The sequence below is a fragment of the Ailuropoda melanoleuca genome, chromosome 17 (assembly GCF_002007445.2).
Source record: "Ailuropoda melanoleuca isolate Jingjing chromosome 17, ASM200744v2, whole genome shotgun sequence".
NCBI lineage: Eukaryota > Metazoa > Chordata > Mammalia > Carnivora > Ursidae > Ailuropoda > Ailuropoda melanoleuca.
Genome location: NC_048234.1, coordinates 3,572,060 through 3,585,229, shown reverse-complemented (window position 1 = coordinate 3,585,229; position 13,170 = coordinate 3,572,060). Strand labels below are relative to the sequence as shown.

Sequence of the window (13,170 nt, the reverse complement as noted above, 5' to 3'; positions counted from 1 at the left end):
GAGCCTGTAGTGTCAGCTCCTGACCCCTGGAATAAGCCACCCCAGGTCTGGAGGCCAAGGCAGACCATGGGACTGGGCCCTGGGTGGAGGAAAGGGGCTTGCTTCCCCCTGGGAGCGGGAGACTCAGTCTTTATCGGGACAGAGAAGAGCAAGCTGCCTCTGCTGAGCTCCCAGCTGCTTCTGCAAGGGCCACCCCACCCCCAGGCTTGGGGGTCTCGCACAGGGTCCCACATGGAGAAGCGCTCAACCCGCTGGACGTCAGCAGGGTTCAGAGAGGGCTTCCATCCCCCGCGGCCCAGCTGGAGCCGGGAGGGGGAGGAGGAGGGCGCCTGGCACGTACTTATGCAGGGAGCGATGGGAGAACGGCTCTGCTGGTAGCCCTTGGCACAGCGGTTGCAGGTGATGCCCGTCACGCCATCCTTGCAGGGACACTGGCCTGTGGTCTGATTGCAGGTCTTGCCGGCCGCGCCCACGGGGTGGCAATCGCAGGCTGTGGAGGACACACGACAGGAGGCTCAGAGGGGGGCAGGGGGTGGCTGGCCCCTCCCTTTCGATCCCGCCCCGCCTTGGGACACCCCATAGACCCCACACCCGGGAGGAGGGGGGAAGCACGGGGGTGAAGGGGGGCAGGCCCAGTCAAGCGCGCGCACACACACACACACACACACACACACACATTCTAGAAGCTCTGATCACCGGCCACCTGCCTCCCTGGAAATGGGAATGGAAATCAAAATGGACCACCATGAAAGGCCGTTTTGGCAGCCGGGAAGTAGAGCAGGGGAGCCCCTCCAAAGCCCGGAGGGGAAGGCCGGCACTCGAGGATGCTTTTGGGAGGGCAAAGCCCAGAGGCCGATCACAAGTGGAGGGGTCTGAACCCCCACAGGGTAAGTCTGCATCTCCCCGCTCCTCTGCCCCAGGCCTCCTTCCCTACCGTCCAGGTGGGAGGCGTGGGGTTTGGGACCCAATACAGCCTTGGGGTTTGCCAGGTCAGACGCGCTGGCCAGAGAGGTGAGACTCGCCAGGCTGCCGTGCCCGCCCTGATGGGCAGCCAGGAGGTCCGAGGGGCCACCCAGGGCTGCAGCGGTCACCTAGTTCAACGCCGTGATTAGCTGTGCAGAGACCGGAGAGGGGAAGGACCCTCCCAGGGCCTCGCAGAAACGGAGCGGCCATGCTGGGAGCTGGAGGTCCCGACTCCAAGGTCAGGGGCTGCTGTGCCCCAGAGCAGAGCCTACACCCCTTCCCCCGGTTTGGAACAGGCTAGAGAGCGGGAGTGGCCCACCCTGGTGTGTGCTGCATCCCAGGGTCCCTCCCTGTGTTCCAAGGACGTGATCCCAGTGACGGAGTGGCCGGACGACATCGCGGGGGGCAACCCCACTGCTATGGACTGAACGCTTGTATCCCCCCAGGTTCACGCCGAAGCCCTAAACCCCAGTGTGATGGGGCTAGGAGGTAGGCCTTCAGGTGGTGGTCAGGTTTAGATGACGTCATGGAGCTGGGCCCCCTTCTAAGAAGAGGAAGGGAGGGACTTCTCTGCACAAGCACGCAGCAAGGAGGCCGCCCCTGCTCCAGGAAGCCAGCCTTCCCCAGACACGGATCTGGGGTGCGCTGACCTTGCACTTCTCAGCCTCTGGAACCGTGAGAAACACACCGCTTGTCTAAACCACCCCGTCTGTGGTGTGCTGTTACAGCAGCCCGAGTGACCAAGGCACCCACCGAGCCCGGGCTGCTCGGGCAAGAGAAGCTGTGCCCACAGACGGGGCACCCGAGTTCCCAGCCCGATCCGGCTTCCTGGAATCCAGGGGTGGGCTCAGGGTGCGGCGGGGGGCAGGCAGGATGAAGGGGCAGACATTCAGCCTCTCCCTGCACTGCCCACCCCCGTCCCCAGGGAAGCCTGGGTGTGGGGCGCAGAGGCGGGGGGGGGGGCCCTCTACAGGAAGCTGCTAAGTGTTTCTGCTCCAAATGGGAAAAAAACACCCAAGAAAAGAAGTGTGAGGAGAGTGTCCAGCCAGCACTGCTCGACGAGGCACGAGCCTGCCGGTGAGAACGCGGCCCCCCCACCCCCCAAGCCGACCCGGGGCCCGGAGTGGCCGATGAGAAGTCAGAAGCTGGAGGCAGAAAGGAGAGGAATGTGAGGAATTGTTGTCAAAGTTGTGTCTGGACATGTGGGAGCTTCTGGAAGCTCTCTGGGTGGAGGACCTGGCACTGGGTGCCCCCTGGTCAGGTTAGAGGAGGGCAGGGGACACAGGCCGGGGACGGAAGGAACAAGGGTGCCACACAGGCAGCCCAGGGTGGGGTGAGGGGCTGTCAGCGGGTTTCTCCTGTCACAGGATCCACGGGAGGACAATGGCACTGTCCCCGTCTCGTCCCTGTAAACAGCAGTAAATCCTTCTGTTAGGAACTTGTCTTCTTCAATTTCCCCTAAATTCAAGTTCATCCCCCACTGGTCTGGTCTTTCGTTTTCTCTTCTTTTGTGGTGAGAAAAGACTCAGGCTGGGGACGATGCTGTGAGGAAGGGATGTCTGGAGAAGCCCTCTGACCATTCCCTGTGCCCTGAAATCCCACTCCTGCGGTGGGAAGGCGCATCGGGCCCGGGCAGCATCTCTAAGACACGGCCACGCGAAAGCAAAGGGCCACAGCACAGGACCCCGCTGTCCCAAGCCCGGTGGGGGCCACGGGGTGCCGGATGGATGTGCACTCCCAAGGCTCATGCCAGCTGACCTCCTGTGACCTGCTTTGCAAGCCTGCTGGTAATGCTAAGATTCGTGCCAAGACCTCCTCTCCTCCGTGCTGATGGAACACAGCTGTGTGCCAGTAACTTCTGGATCCCAGTGCTTGGCTGGAAGGAGGTCACCAAAGGTTGCTCAGGCCCTGAAGGGTCAGAGCCAAGTCACCCATAGGCCCAGGTCGCCTTTCCCAAAACAGGAGCAGTCCAGAGCAGAATCTCGAGGGGCTGCCGTGGGCGGACAGCACAGTCCTCGCCCGTGGCCCCTTGCAGCTAGTGACCTGTCCGCTGCCTGGGCTGTTGAGCTGCTGGGTTGGGGGGGGTGCCAGGTGACAGCTGACATCGGCTGAAGGCGAGGGTCATCCTCAGCGATGGTGGGAAGCCGGCTTGTCCTCCAGGCCCGTCCTTTGATTAAAGAAGGGGGTGCTTCGCTGCTTGGTTTCCAATCTTTCTCCCCAGGTTTTGCAGAGACCGTGAGCCCTTGGCCCTTTTGCCTGGTCTGACAGAGGCAGCAAGCAGGCTGGCTGTGCTTCCGTGAAAAATCACTGTTCCGGGAAAAGAAGCCATCGGGGTGCCAAAGGGGGTGGGGGGGCCTCAGAAGGCTGCTCAGGTCACCTCCAGGGCGGTGGGACCATGAGCAGAGGCGAGCGTATCTCCAGCACAGCGCCACCGCCCAGATACCTGCGAACACCTGGGCGCATCCACAGGCTCTCACACACCGTCCCCTCGGCTCCTCCCACCAGCCTGTGGAATCCGCACAGCCACAGAGGACGAGACTGCGGGCTGCCCAGGAGAACCCCAGGGGAAGGGAGGCGGTAAGGGCCTGATCTCTCAGGGCATCACGGAGACCCTCACCCACTCCGGATAGCCCCCTCTCACTTCCTGGTCTACAAGGAGAAATCCCAGCTTACCTGGCTTGGCGGGCCTTCTGTTACCTGGGGGCCAATTGTAATCCTAACACTAGCATTGCATCATTCTCGATCACAAGCAACAGAGCCCCAAAGCAAGGACCTTCCCCCCAAAACCCACACTTAGGGAAAGCCCAAGTTACATCCTCTATGCAAAGAAGGGTGAGAGCTCCAAGGTGTGGAGACAAGTGACAGGTGACCATGCCCCACAGTGGGTTCCCCTGCAGCCTGGGACAAAACAAGCAGTTGGCAAGGTCCAAGGAAGGAAGTCTGAGCCCACCAGTTACAATGGAGGCCCCGGGTCCCGGACCTTAGGGAGAGAAAGCCAAAGGGATCCCGCTGTATTCGCTCACCCCAGAAACACACAGAGACACACACACAGATTTCTATAAACTTACGTTCACACAGACATGCTTAGACCCACACAGATACAAACACACGTAGATCACACAGGCTCACCTGGGACCACAGTGGGCAGGGCAGCGGAGGGGCGGGGCTGAGCAGGGGTGTGGGGGGATGTGGAAGGGAAGGGAGTGGAGGTCTTCCCCGGGCAAGGAGTCTGGTGAGGGGACAAGGAGACAGCCTCCCTCATCCTTCCGAGAACAGGGTCTGGTCTGGGGCAGAGTGCCTCCTGCCACTGGAAAGCCATCTGGCGACTCCTGTTTCCCTGGAAGTCAGCCACTTTTTCGGAGGTCAATCCCTTCCGTGGCAGGTCACCCTGTGTGCACCGGGCAGGCAGCACCTGGTCATGGGAACCGATCTCCCCAAGGGCTTTTCCATAGAGGAAGGTGAGGCCAGACGGAAGCCCAGGGCCCTGAGAAGGCAGCACAATTAGGTTTCTCACGCCCGCGGCGGGCTGGAGTGCCTCCCGGTGCGGAGGGGAGCCCGGGCCACCTCTGCTCTACGCCGTGAGTCAGGGACAGCCAGCTCAGGGCACACAGACGGGTTCCTAGGGGCATCAGCACATCCAGATCCGGGCCCGTCCTACCAGGACTGCTGTGTGACTCTGGGTTAGTGCCTTGCTCTCTCTGGACCACGGGTGGCTCTTCCACCTTAACGGTCCCATGCTTGGTGACTATGGCTCCAGGGCCCCAGGAAGCACCCCCACCCCCAGAACTGCTAGAGGTCACCGCAGTCCCAGCCCAGAGGACACACGCCCTGGTGCACCAGGCCTTCCATCCACACCCAGAGCTCTGGCAAAGCTGACCCAAAAGGCAGACAGTCCTGATCCCGGGCTGCTTGTCCCCAGCACTGCCTCTCCCAGCTCCTTCTGACGCCCTCTGTCCTGGGTCCCTGAAGGCCCACAGCCTCCATCAGGAGAGGATGCGGGTTCGAGGCCAGCCTCCTCCATCACAGCTCACAAGATGGCATCTGGAAACCCATTCTGGGCTCGCATCGGGAGATCTGGCTACTCTTCCTGCAGACTGGCTCCAGGGGCCCTCGGGGGCAGGCAGGACCCTCCAGGGGACATGCTTGCGGAGGAGAGGGGAGGTGGATTGGTACCCAGACGCTGTGGAGCTGCTCAGGCAGAGGGAGAAGTCGGAACGACCACGGCGCCGACCCTGCTTCAGAGGCCATCACGGCTCACACACCTATACATTCTGCAGAAAGCCTTGACTCGCATCAGCTTCCCCAGGCCCATCGCTGGCCTGTGAGAAGGCAGACCATCAGCCTGCGGGTCCTGATCACGCTGTCAGGGAGTGTGGCTGCTCCCCAGAGCCGACCAGGAGGCTGCCTGGGGCTCCAAGGCCTGCCGCTCACGCCCAAGAGCCATGTCTGCCCGTGGTGCTGGGCGAGCACGAGACATTCTTCTCTGCTTTGCTGAGACTGCTCGGTGTGCCTGCGTGCCATCCACAGTGATGGTGAAGACAGGCAGGACCCTCCGTGTGGGCCAGGCTGAGCTCCAGTTGCTGCGGGAGGTCAGGTAGGGAGGAGGGAGGAGGGAGGGAAAAGAGGGAGGAGGAAGGAGAAAGAGTAGGAAAGAGGAGGAAGGGGAGGAGGGGGAGGAGAGGAGGGAGGAAGAGTGAGAAGAGAGGAAGAGGAGGGGGAGAGATGAGGAGCAGGAGGAGAAGGGAGGAGGCGGTAGAGAGAGGAGGAAGGAGGAAGAGGGAAGAAGGGAGGATCATTGGGAGGGGGAGGACTGGAGCATGCTCAGTGCAGGTGAGAGTAGTGCATGAAGACAGAAAGGGTCAGCATCTTCACAGAAGATCAGGTTCAGATCCCAAGGGTTGTCTCTGGTATGTGTGTCAGGCCTCTTGGGGGAAGCCCGGTGGGAACCCCCTCACCCAGAGGTGGCGCCAGGAAAGGACAAATGTCAGGCCCTAAGGGGTATCCAGAACTTGCTTTTTCTCCACTGCCCAAAACGGGGTGAAGAGGACTGGCCACCAAGAAGAAAAACATGGAAGCTGGTGAAGGCCCCTTGTTCCAGAATGCAGAGGACCTGATGCAAGGTGGCAGACCAGTTGGGGCTCAGGGAAGCCAGGCAAGAAGAGGAGCGAATGCTGACCCAAGGGGGACTGGTCACCCACTGAGCTCAGAGCTGGGACTAACGGGAGATGGGGAACAAGAGGTCCATAGACACAGTGTCAGAGAGCCCTATGGAAGAAGCTTCTCACCACCGCCACCACCACCATCATCATCGTCATCATTTCCTTTGCATGGAGCAACATCACTTTATTTACTGTACAGTTCTATGGGTTTTATCACATACACAGATACCTATAACCACCACCCCAATCAGGATATAGAACATTCCAACTCTCCCCAGAAGTTCCTCGTGCTCCTCTGTGGTCAGCAGCCCCACCCCAACTCCTGATGACCATGGAGGTACCATATGGGGTCTTCGGGACTGGCCTCCTTTACTCAGCCAAATGCATCTGAGACATGTCTGGGCTGCTGTGTCAATCAATCGCTTGTTCGTTTTCATTGCCCAGTAGTGCTCCACGGTACACAGACTGCAAGGTTTTATGGCAGATCTATGTTTAATTTTATAAGAAACTGCAAAACTGTTTTCCAGAGTGGTTGTGCCATTTTGAATTCCCACCAACAGTGTATGAGAGTTCCCGTTAATACACATCCACGCCAAAGCTTGGAATTGTCAGTACTTTGTGTTTTCAATGTTCTAATAGGTGTGCAATGGTATCTCATGGTTTTAATCTGTATTTCTCTAATGACTAATGATGGTTCATATGTTACATTGTCATCTGTGCATCTTTGGTAAGTACCTGTTCAAATATGTCGTCCATTTCTAACTGAGTGGTCTGTTTTCTTATTGTTGAGTTCTGAGAGTTCTTTACATATTGTGAATCACATCCTTTGTTGGGTATGTGATGTGCAAACATTTTCTCCCATCTGTGGCACATCTCATAGAAGGAGCATCTTAAAAAGGAGGCCAGATGCATCACTTCAAGTCTCTCCTCTCCTGGCTCCCCACCCCCCTCCATGGCTTCTACTGCTGCTGGAATGGGGTGTTCCTCCTGTCCATGCTCTCAGGAGCTGCCCCACCTCGACCTCAGCTCCCTTTCCTACTTCTAGACCCTGGTACTGTGCTTCCCTTAGATTCCTCAAGGCTGCTTGCTCCTCACATCACAAGTCTCACCTCAAATGTTCTGTCCTCATAGAGGCCATCCCTGGCCACCTTGCAGAGTGGCTCCCCACCACGCCACATCACACTCTCTTACTGCCCTGTGTATTTCCTCCACGTGACTCACCACAACCTATATAATCTACTTACCTTTTCTCCTTTGTTTACCATCAGCCTCCCTCCAGAAAGCGAGCTCCAAGGGAATGTGTCCGCCTTGGTCCCCACTGTCACCACCCCCCTCCTACATGCAGCAGGTGCTCAATAAACACTTGCTCATTCAGTGCACAAACTCGGGCCAAATCCCCTCCCTGGAGGGAAGAAGTGGGGCAGCAGGAAAGATAATCTCCTCACATCCTAGATCATCAGCAACTTCCATGCGGAACACTCCCCGCTCCTAAATTCTGCACGCTCACGAGGGAGCAAGGATAATTTACGTCCGTAGATGATGCACAAACCGCATCTCAGCTGTCTGTCTGTCCACCTCCTCCACAACTACGCTTTCCTTTCTCCCAGCAGTTGCTCACAAATGTTTCAAGTTCCACTATCTCGCCGCTCCCCTGCCACCTTTGGATCAAGGTGCAGACAGCAGGAAGTGGAAGGGGAGGGGAGCCCGGTAATCCCAAGCTGGGTTATTTGACCCTCCGTGATCTAGTTAACCATAGCCTTCCTGCACCTTTTTGACAGCCCAGGCGGAAGGCACGGGTCCTACCGATGGCTCCCAGAGACAGACTGAGACGGGGAGAGACAGCATCTGTGTGTGTGTGTGTGTGTGTGTGTGTGTGTGTGTGTGTGCTTACAGGCTTGGGGCAGGTGGGCGGGGGCTGGACAGCAGCACAATGGGGAGGCACCGAACACCTGGGTCCCATGTAGCGGGGCAGTGGGGGCCAGTGCATCCCGCTCCCCGCACCAGGCCGGTCAGGAGCCTCTCAGAGGCTGCCGGGCCTTTCTTGGTGTCACCTTTAGACGTACTTTTGCACCCACACAGCCCATCCCCACCTCTCTGCTCAGTGCTTCCACCAGCAGCTGCCAGGCACTCATCTCTGCTGTTCAACTCGCATGCTATTTTTGCCCCCAAAGCACATCAATCCTTTATGGAGAGTGTGCGACAGCATTAGGGCAAACACCGGGGCTGAGCCCTTCCAGTGAGAGGGGCCGGGTCCCCCATGCACCACTGCTCACTGAAGAAACTAAGGCAACCAGACAGTCCCTGCTCTGCTCTGCTCTCTGCCAATGGGAATGACACACAGAGCTGAGCCTGAAAGACCCTGTTTTAGGAGTGGGGCACGTGTGTGGGTCAGGGGAGCGGGGACTCTCCTGACTTGTAAAGACCCCGGAACAACGTCGCCTACACCCAATTTCCTGGCTCTGCCAGTTCTTCCAAGCTCCAGGGTCACAAACTTCACCGACACAGGACATTGTCCCGTTGTTATCGGGGACCCGTAAAATTCTGAAGATTTAAAAAGAGCACGCAGGACGTGGAATGTGGAAGCTGGCCGGGACTCAGAGACCATAAATCTGAACACGATTTCACAGATGAGGATACTGAGGTCTAGGGAGGTCACATGACTTCCCTGATGCTGCACAGGCTTTGAACCTGGAGCCAAATCCGGAGATTGGGATTTCTGACCCACCCCGCCCCGGTCCCCAGGGAACAGGGGAAGGATGCGCCAACAGAGGCCACGGTTGGAGTTGGCTCTTCCGTGGGGGAATTTCCTCTCCTTCTGATTTTCCCTCTCCCCGTGAGTGCTGGGCCGTATCGGCCCCCTGACAGAGCCCACTCCTCGTGTGTGGGCTCTGCCCTCTAAGCTGGGAGCTGCTGCGGCCACTGAGCGCCTTCCTCCCTAAGACGACCACGCTTCTCCCTGCACTTCCAACATGGTCACAGACTGGAAATAAATGTCACGTGGGACCCACAGAACAAAGGGCACTCCTAAGGCTTGTAGGCTTTTGTAGGCTACCTGGACATCACCGTAGAGTCAGGAAGGAGTGTGGGGTCCCAGGTTCCTAGCTGCGGTGTGACTACACCCTCAAATGAGAGGGAGACAAACCACGAGAGACTCTTAACTCTAGGAAACAAACTGAGGGTTGCTGGAGGGGAAGGGAAGGGGGGGGAGATGGGGTAACTGGGTGATGGGCATTAAGAAGGGTACGTGATGTGATGAGCACTGGGTTGTTGTGGTTTTTTTTTTTTTTTTAAGGTCAGGGGGAGCAGCAGAGGGAGAGGGAGAAGCAGGCTCCCCACTGAGCAGGGAACCCAATGCAGGACTCAATCCCAGGACCCTGGGATCATGACCTGAGCCGAAGGCAGACGCCTAACCCACGGAGCCACTCACTGAGCACTGGGTTTTATACACAACTGATGAATTACTGAACTCTACATCTGAAACGAAAGATGTACTATATGTTGGCTAATGGAATTTAAATAAAAAAATAACATTGGAATTAAAAGGAACTTTGAAAATAAAAAAATAATAAACCCTCAAATGGTCCACTCTAGCTTGCGCACGTGCAGACACACAATGTAACCACGATAACCATCCAATTCCCTGCCGTCCTCCGGACACTAGAACCTCACAATGCACCAGCTAAGCTCCCAGCCTTGCCCGGCCAAATTCAATTTTTAAAAAAACTTAATCCCGTCTCACCCAGTTTTCATCAAGAGAGCCTTAAAAAAACATTTAAATTCATTGATAATAAATCTCCCCCCCCCCGCCACCGTGAGCATCGCCCTTCTCTACATCAGCACAGCTCCCAGGCCTCACTCCTTTCTCCCCAGTGCTTGGGTCTCATCTGGACTCATTCATTAAAACGGAATCTCTGGGGGCATCAGATTTTCAAATCTCCGGGCGATTCCAAGTGCAGCCAAGGGCGAGAACAAGTTAGAGAGAAATATACCGAGGATGCCTTTTAGTGAAGGTCAAGAATCAAGCATGAGAAAGACATGGGGAGCCGCACACAGTGGTCAGGGGGCCAGAGGGGGGTGGCCCGAGGTGCCCACTTCCTCCCCGAGCTCTGGCAGAACTCCCGGAGGAAAGAGAGGGTGGCTGGAGCCTCAGGCATGCACTGGCCAAGACGGCGAGGACCAGTGCGTGCCTGGGCCCCACGACCACCTGTGTCTTCCGAGGACCCGGACACCTTCTTGGCCGCCTGCATTTTGGCCGCGCTTACTGTGGCCTTGAAGGGGGGCGTGCGCAGGGCAACCAGTGAAAGAAAAGGGCTGCTCAGGGAGATGGGACCCAGACCCTCTGTGCGGGGGGTGCCGGATGCAGTGGTTAATTTCTTCACTCTCATCGCGATTCGGTTCACGGGAGACTCCCGGAATGTCTTTATCCATCACAGATGGTTTGGGAAGATGATAAATTAATATCGTTCAAATAGAGACACGGCTGGAATGGTCAAATGGCAGGGTCTTCTTTGCCAGCTCCAAAGAGAAAGAGTCTATAAAGAAGACAAATGGTAAACAAAACCGCCTATCTTTTGACAGATTCCAGGACGAGTATCCTTCACAAACCATTCTGCGGAGAAAAGGGAGAGATTCATCTCATCTGACTTTGTATAGGACACAGCCTGCGCCATAATGAGGCCTTCCCAGGGCTGTGAAATTGCGCTGAATAGCCACGGACTGCAGCCGCCTGTGTCCCTAGGCATGTTTATCATGGCCCTTTGTATGCACCAGCCCGGCCAGCCCCGGTTTGGTTCTAAACCAGGGGAGGGGAGAAAGAACCCAACGAATTTGTTGCTATGAAACTTCCCCAATGGGGGGACTGCATAATAACGTTTGGAATCTGATGTCCTTGCTCCAAGCTGCTCTTGTCTGGGTCCACCCCTGCTCTAAATTGAGCAAGGTCGGGAGCCCAGCCAATCGCCAGCAGAGGCCTGGGTGGCCTCAGCCCCCTGCCTGGGGCTCCTCCCAGGCCCTGGGAAGTCAAGGGTAAAGAGGGCCCCAGTGGCCATTCCCAAGCACCCTCGGGTCAACTGCCAACTTGAGTCGAGCCTCTGCCAGTTGTCCCAGTTCCCCAGTGAAATGCCCCTGAAACAGAGCAAAGAAGTACATAACCGGAGGGTACAATGGGGCTCCCCGAGGTCAGCCCCAGGAGGCTGCAGCCTGGGGTGGCTGCACGCCTACGGGACTGCAGAGGCCTCTCTGTGCAACCCATCAGAGATCAAAATGCTGGGGCCAAATGCTTCCCTTAAACCGACACACCCTGGGAAGCCAAGACAGCGGACAGACAGACAGATGGACTCCGTGGGGCTGGGGTATGGCCAGAGAGACTGCCGTCTGAAGACCTCAGAGGTACACAGCCCTCTCTGCTGGCCTCTGACCTCCTGCAGCTGGTCCCCTCCCGCCCCCCAAGATCTCAGGGTCTCCATCCGATGGCAAATGTCCCATGGGTGAACAGAGGATTCAGTTACCACTCGCCCTGAGGGGTTGACACCAGAAAAAAAGACAGCAAAGGGGAAAGATCGAGAACGTTCTGCACTGAAGAAACCGTAGGACCTTTCAGCTCAGGTTCCTCTTGCTCACCAATCAGAGAACAGATCGTTCAGGTAGTGTCTTTCCCCGCCAATCAGGAAGCAGGACCCGCCGGCAGTGTCTTTCCTCACCAATCAGGTGGCAGGATCCTTGCAGCATCGTCTTTCCCCGCCAGGCAGGAGGTACCAAGTCCCGCCCCCACCTGCTACGTTCCCCAAGCAGGCGTCCTTCCGCGCAGAACCTGTCCTCACGTTTCTCTCTTCGTCGGGCTCTTCTCTCACGGTCCCACCGAGGCTGGGGGCAGTTGCTGTCCAAGGCTCCGAGGGACGACAGAGCCACCAAGGGCAGCCACAGCGTTTAAAATAATAAGACAGGACCACTCCCTCGTCTGCCGCGCCTGTCCCGCCTGGCTGAGCCCCAGAGGATAACCTGCAGGTTCCTAGGGCCCGGTGGCTTCGGGACATCTCACCCTGAGCCAGGAGAGGCCACAGGGGGGCTCTTGCACCTCACTGCAGCAACAGAGGAGAGGGAGGGGAGGCAAATGGCAAGATGACCAAGGCCTGCTCCCTCCTGCCTCTCCAGGGGACATGCCTTTCCTGCCCTGACGGTGCACGACCGCTGTCCTTCCATGTCCAGCTGAGACCCCTTCAACCACGGGCACAGGGCTGCCCACCTGAGTGGCCCCTGCTGATTAAAATTCCCTTGCCAAATCCCCAAGATCTATGTGCAACCCATTGTTTACAAGACCTTGGCTTTGATTTCTTCTGTAAAGGGAAGACAACAGGCGAAGCAGGGGCTGGATACCTTCCAAATACGGTCTCTGAAAACCCAGAGCCCTCTTTCTCCCTGGCCACGCTCCTGCTCATGCCTTCCTGCCACCGGAGGCGTTTCTGGGACCCTTCGCTCAGGCCACCTTCTCAGTCGGTCCCTGCTCCAAGTCTCCTGGAGGAGACTCACCTTGATTCACTGGTTTTGGATGTGGAAATAGCCAGGCTACCTTTAGGGGTAAACTTCTCTTGATAACCACCAGAGGCAGCCTTAAGTCCACAGATCTGGGAGGACAGCTCCCTTGTGTCTGGGGAGCCACCGGATTCATCCCTGTTCCTGGGGGACCGAAGGGATTCTTCCGGGAGGAGACAGGCTGGGAACCTGTTCCGTTTTGGAGAAAAGCATTCTCCACCAGCAGGGCCGGCTTCATGGTCCCGATGCTCAGAAGGGCACGCTTGCTGCCATTTAAAAATTCTTAGCAATTCCCGAACGAGAAGCCTCATGTTTTCACTTTGCGCCGAGGCCCAAGAGTCACGTAGGTGGTCATAGGCACGAGTGCCCGACATCTGGCAGATGTCCTGATAAGAAGATACTCTGGCTTCATCCAAAGGCTAGGCAGTGGCCACAGACGGGTTTCTGGAGTGCAGCTCCTCATCTGAGCCTGAGCCTGGCAAGGCTTGGGTCTTGCCCGTGTCAGGGGCTACACAGGTCC

General features: G+C 57.5%; 1 protein-coding gene across 2 annotated transcripts in view; it reads right to left on the bottom strand.

Annotated features, from left to right (window-relative positions):
- NTN1 (netrin 1) overlaps positions 1–13,170 on the bottom strand; it is a 160,068-nt gene that overhangs the window by 47,242 nt on the left and 99,656 nt on the right. For both annotated transcript variants that reach the window (XM_034646931.1, XM_011227392.3), the window contains one exon: positions 341–490. In XM_034646931.1, coding sequence (XP_034502822.1) covers positions 341–490 — 150 coding nt within the window. The remainder of the gene's footprint in view (positions 1–340; positions 491–13,170) is intronic.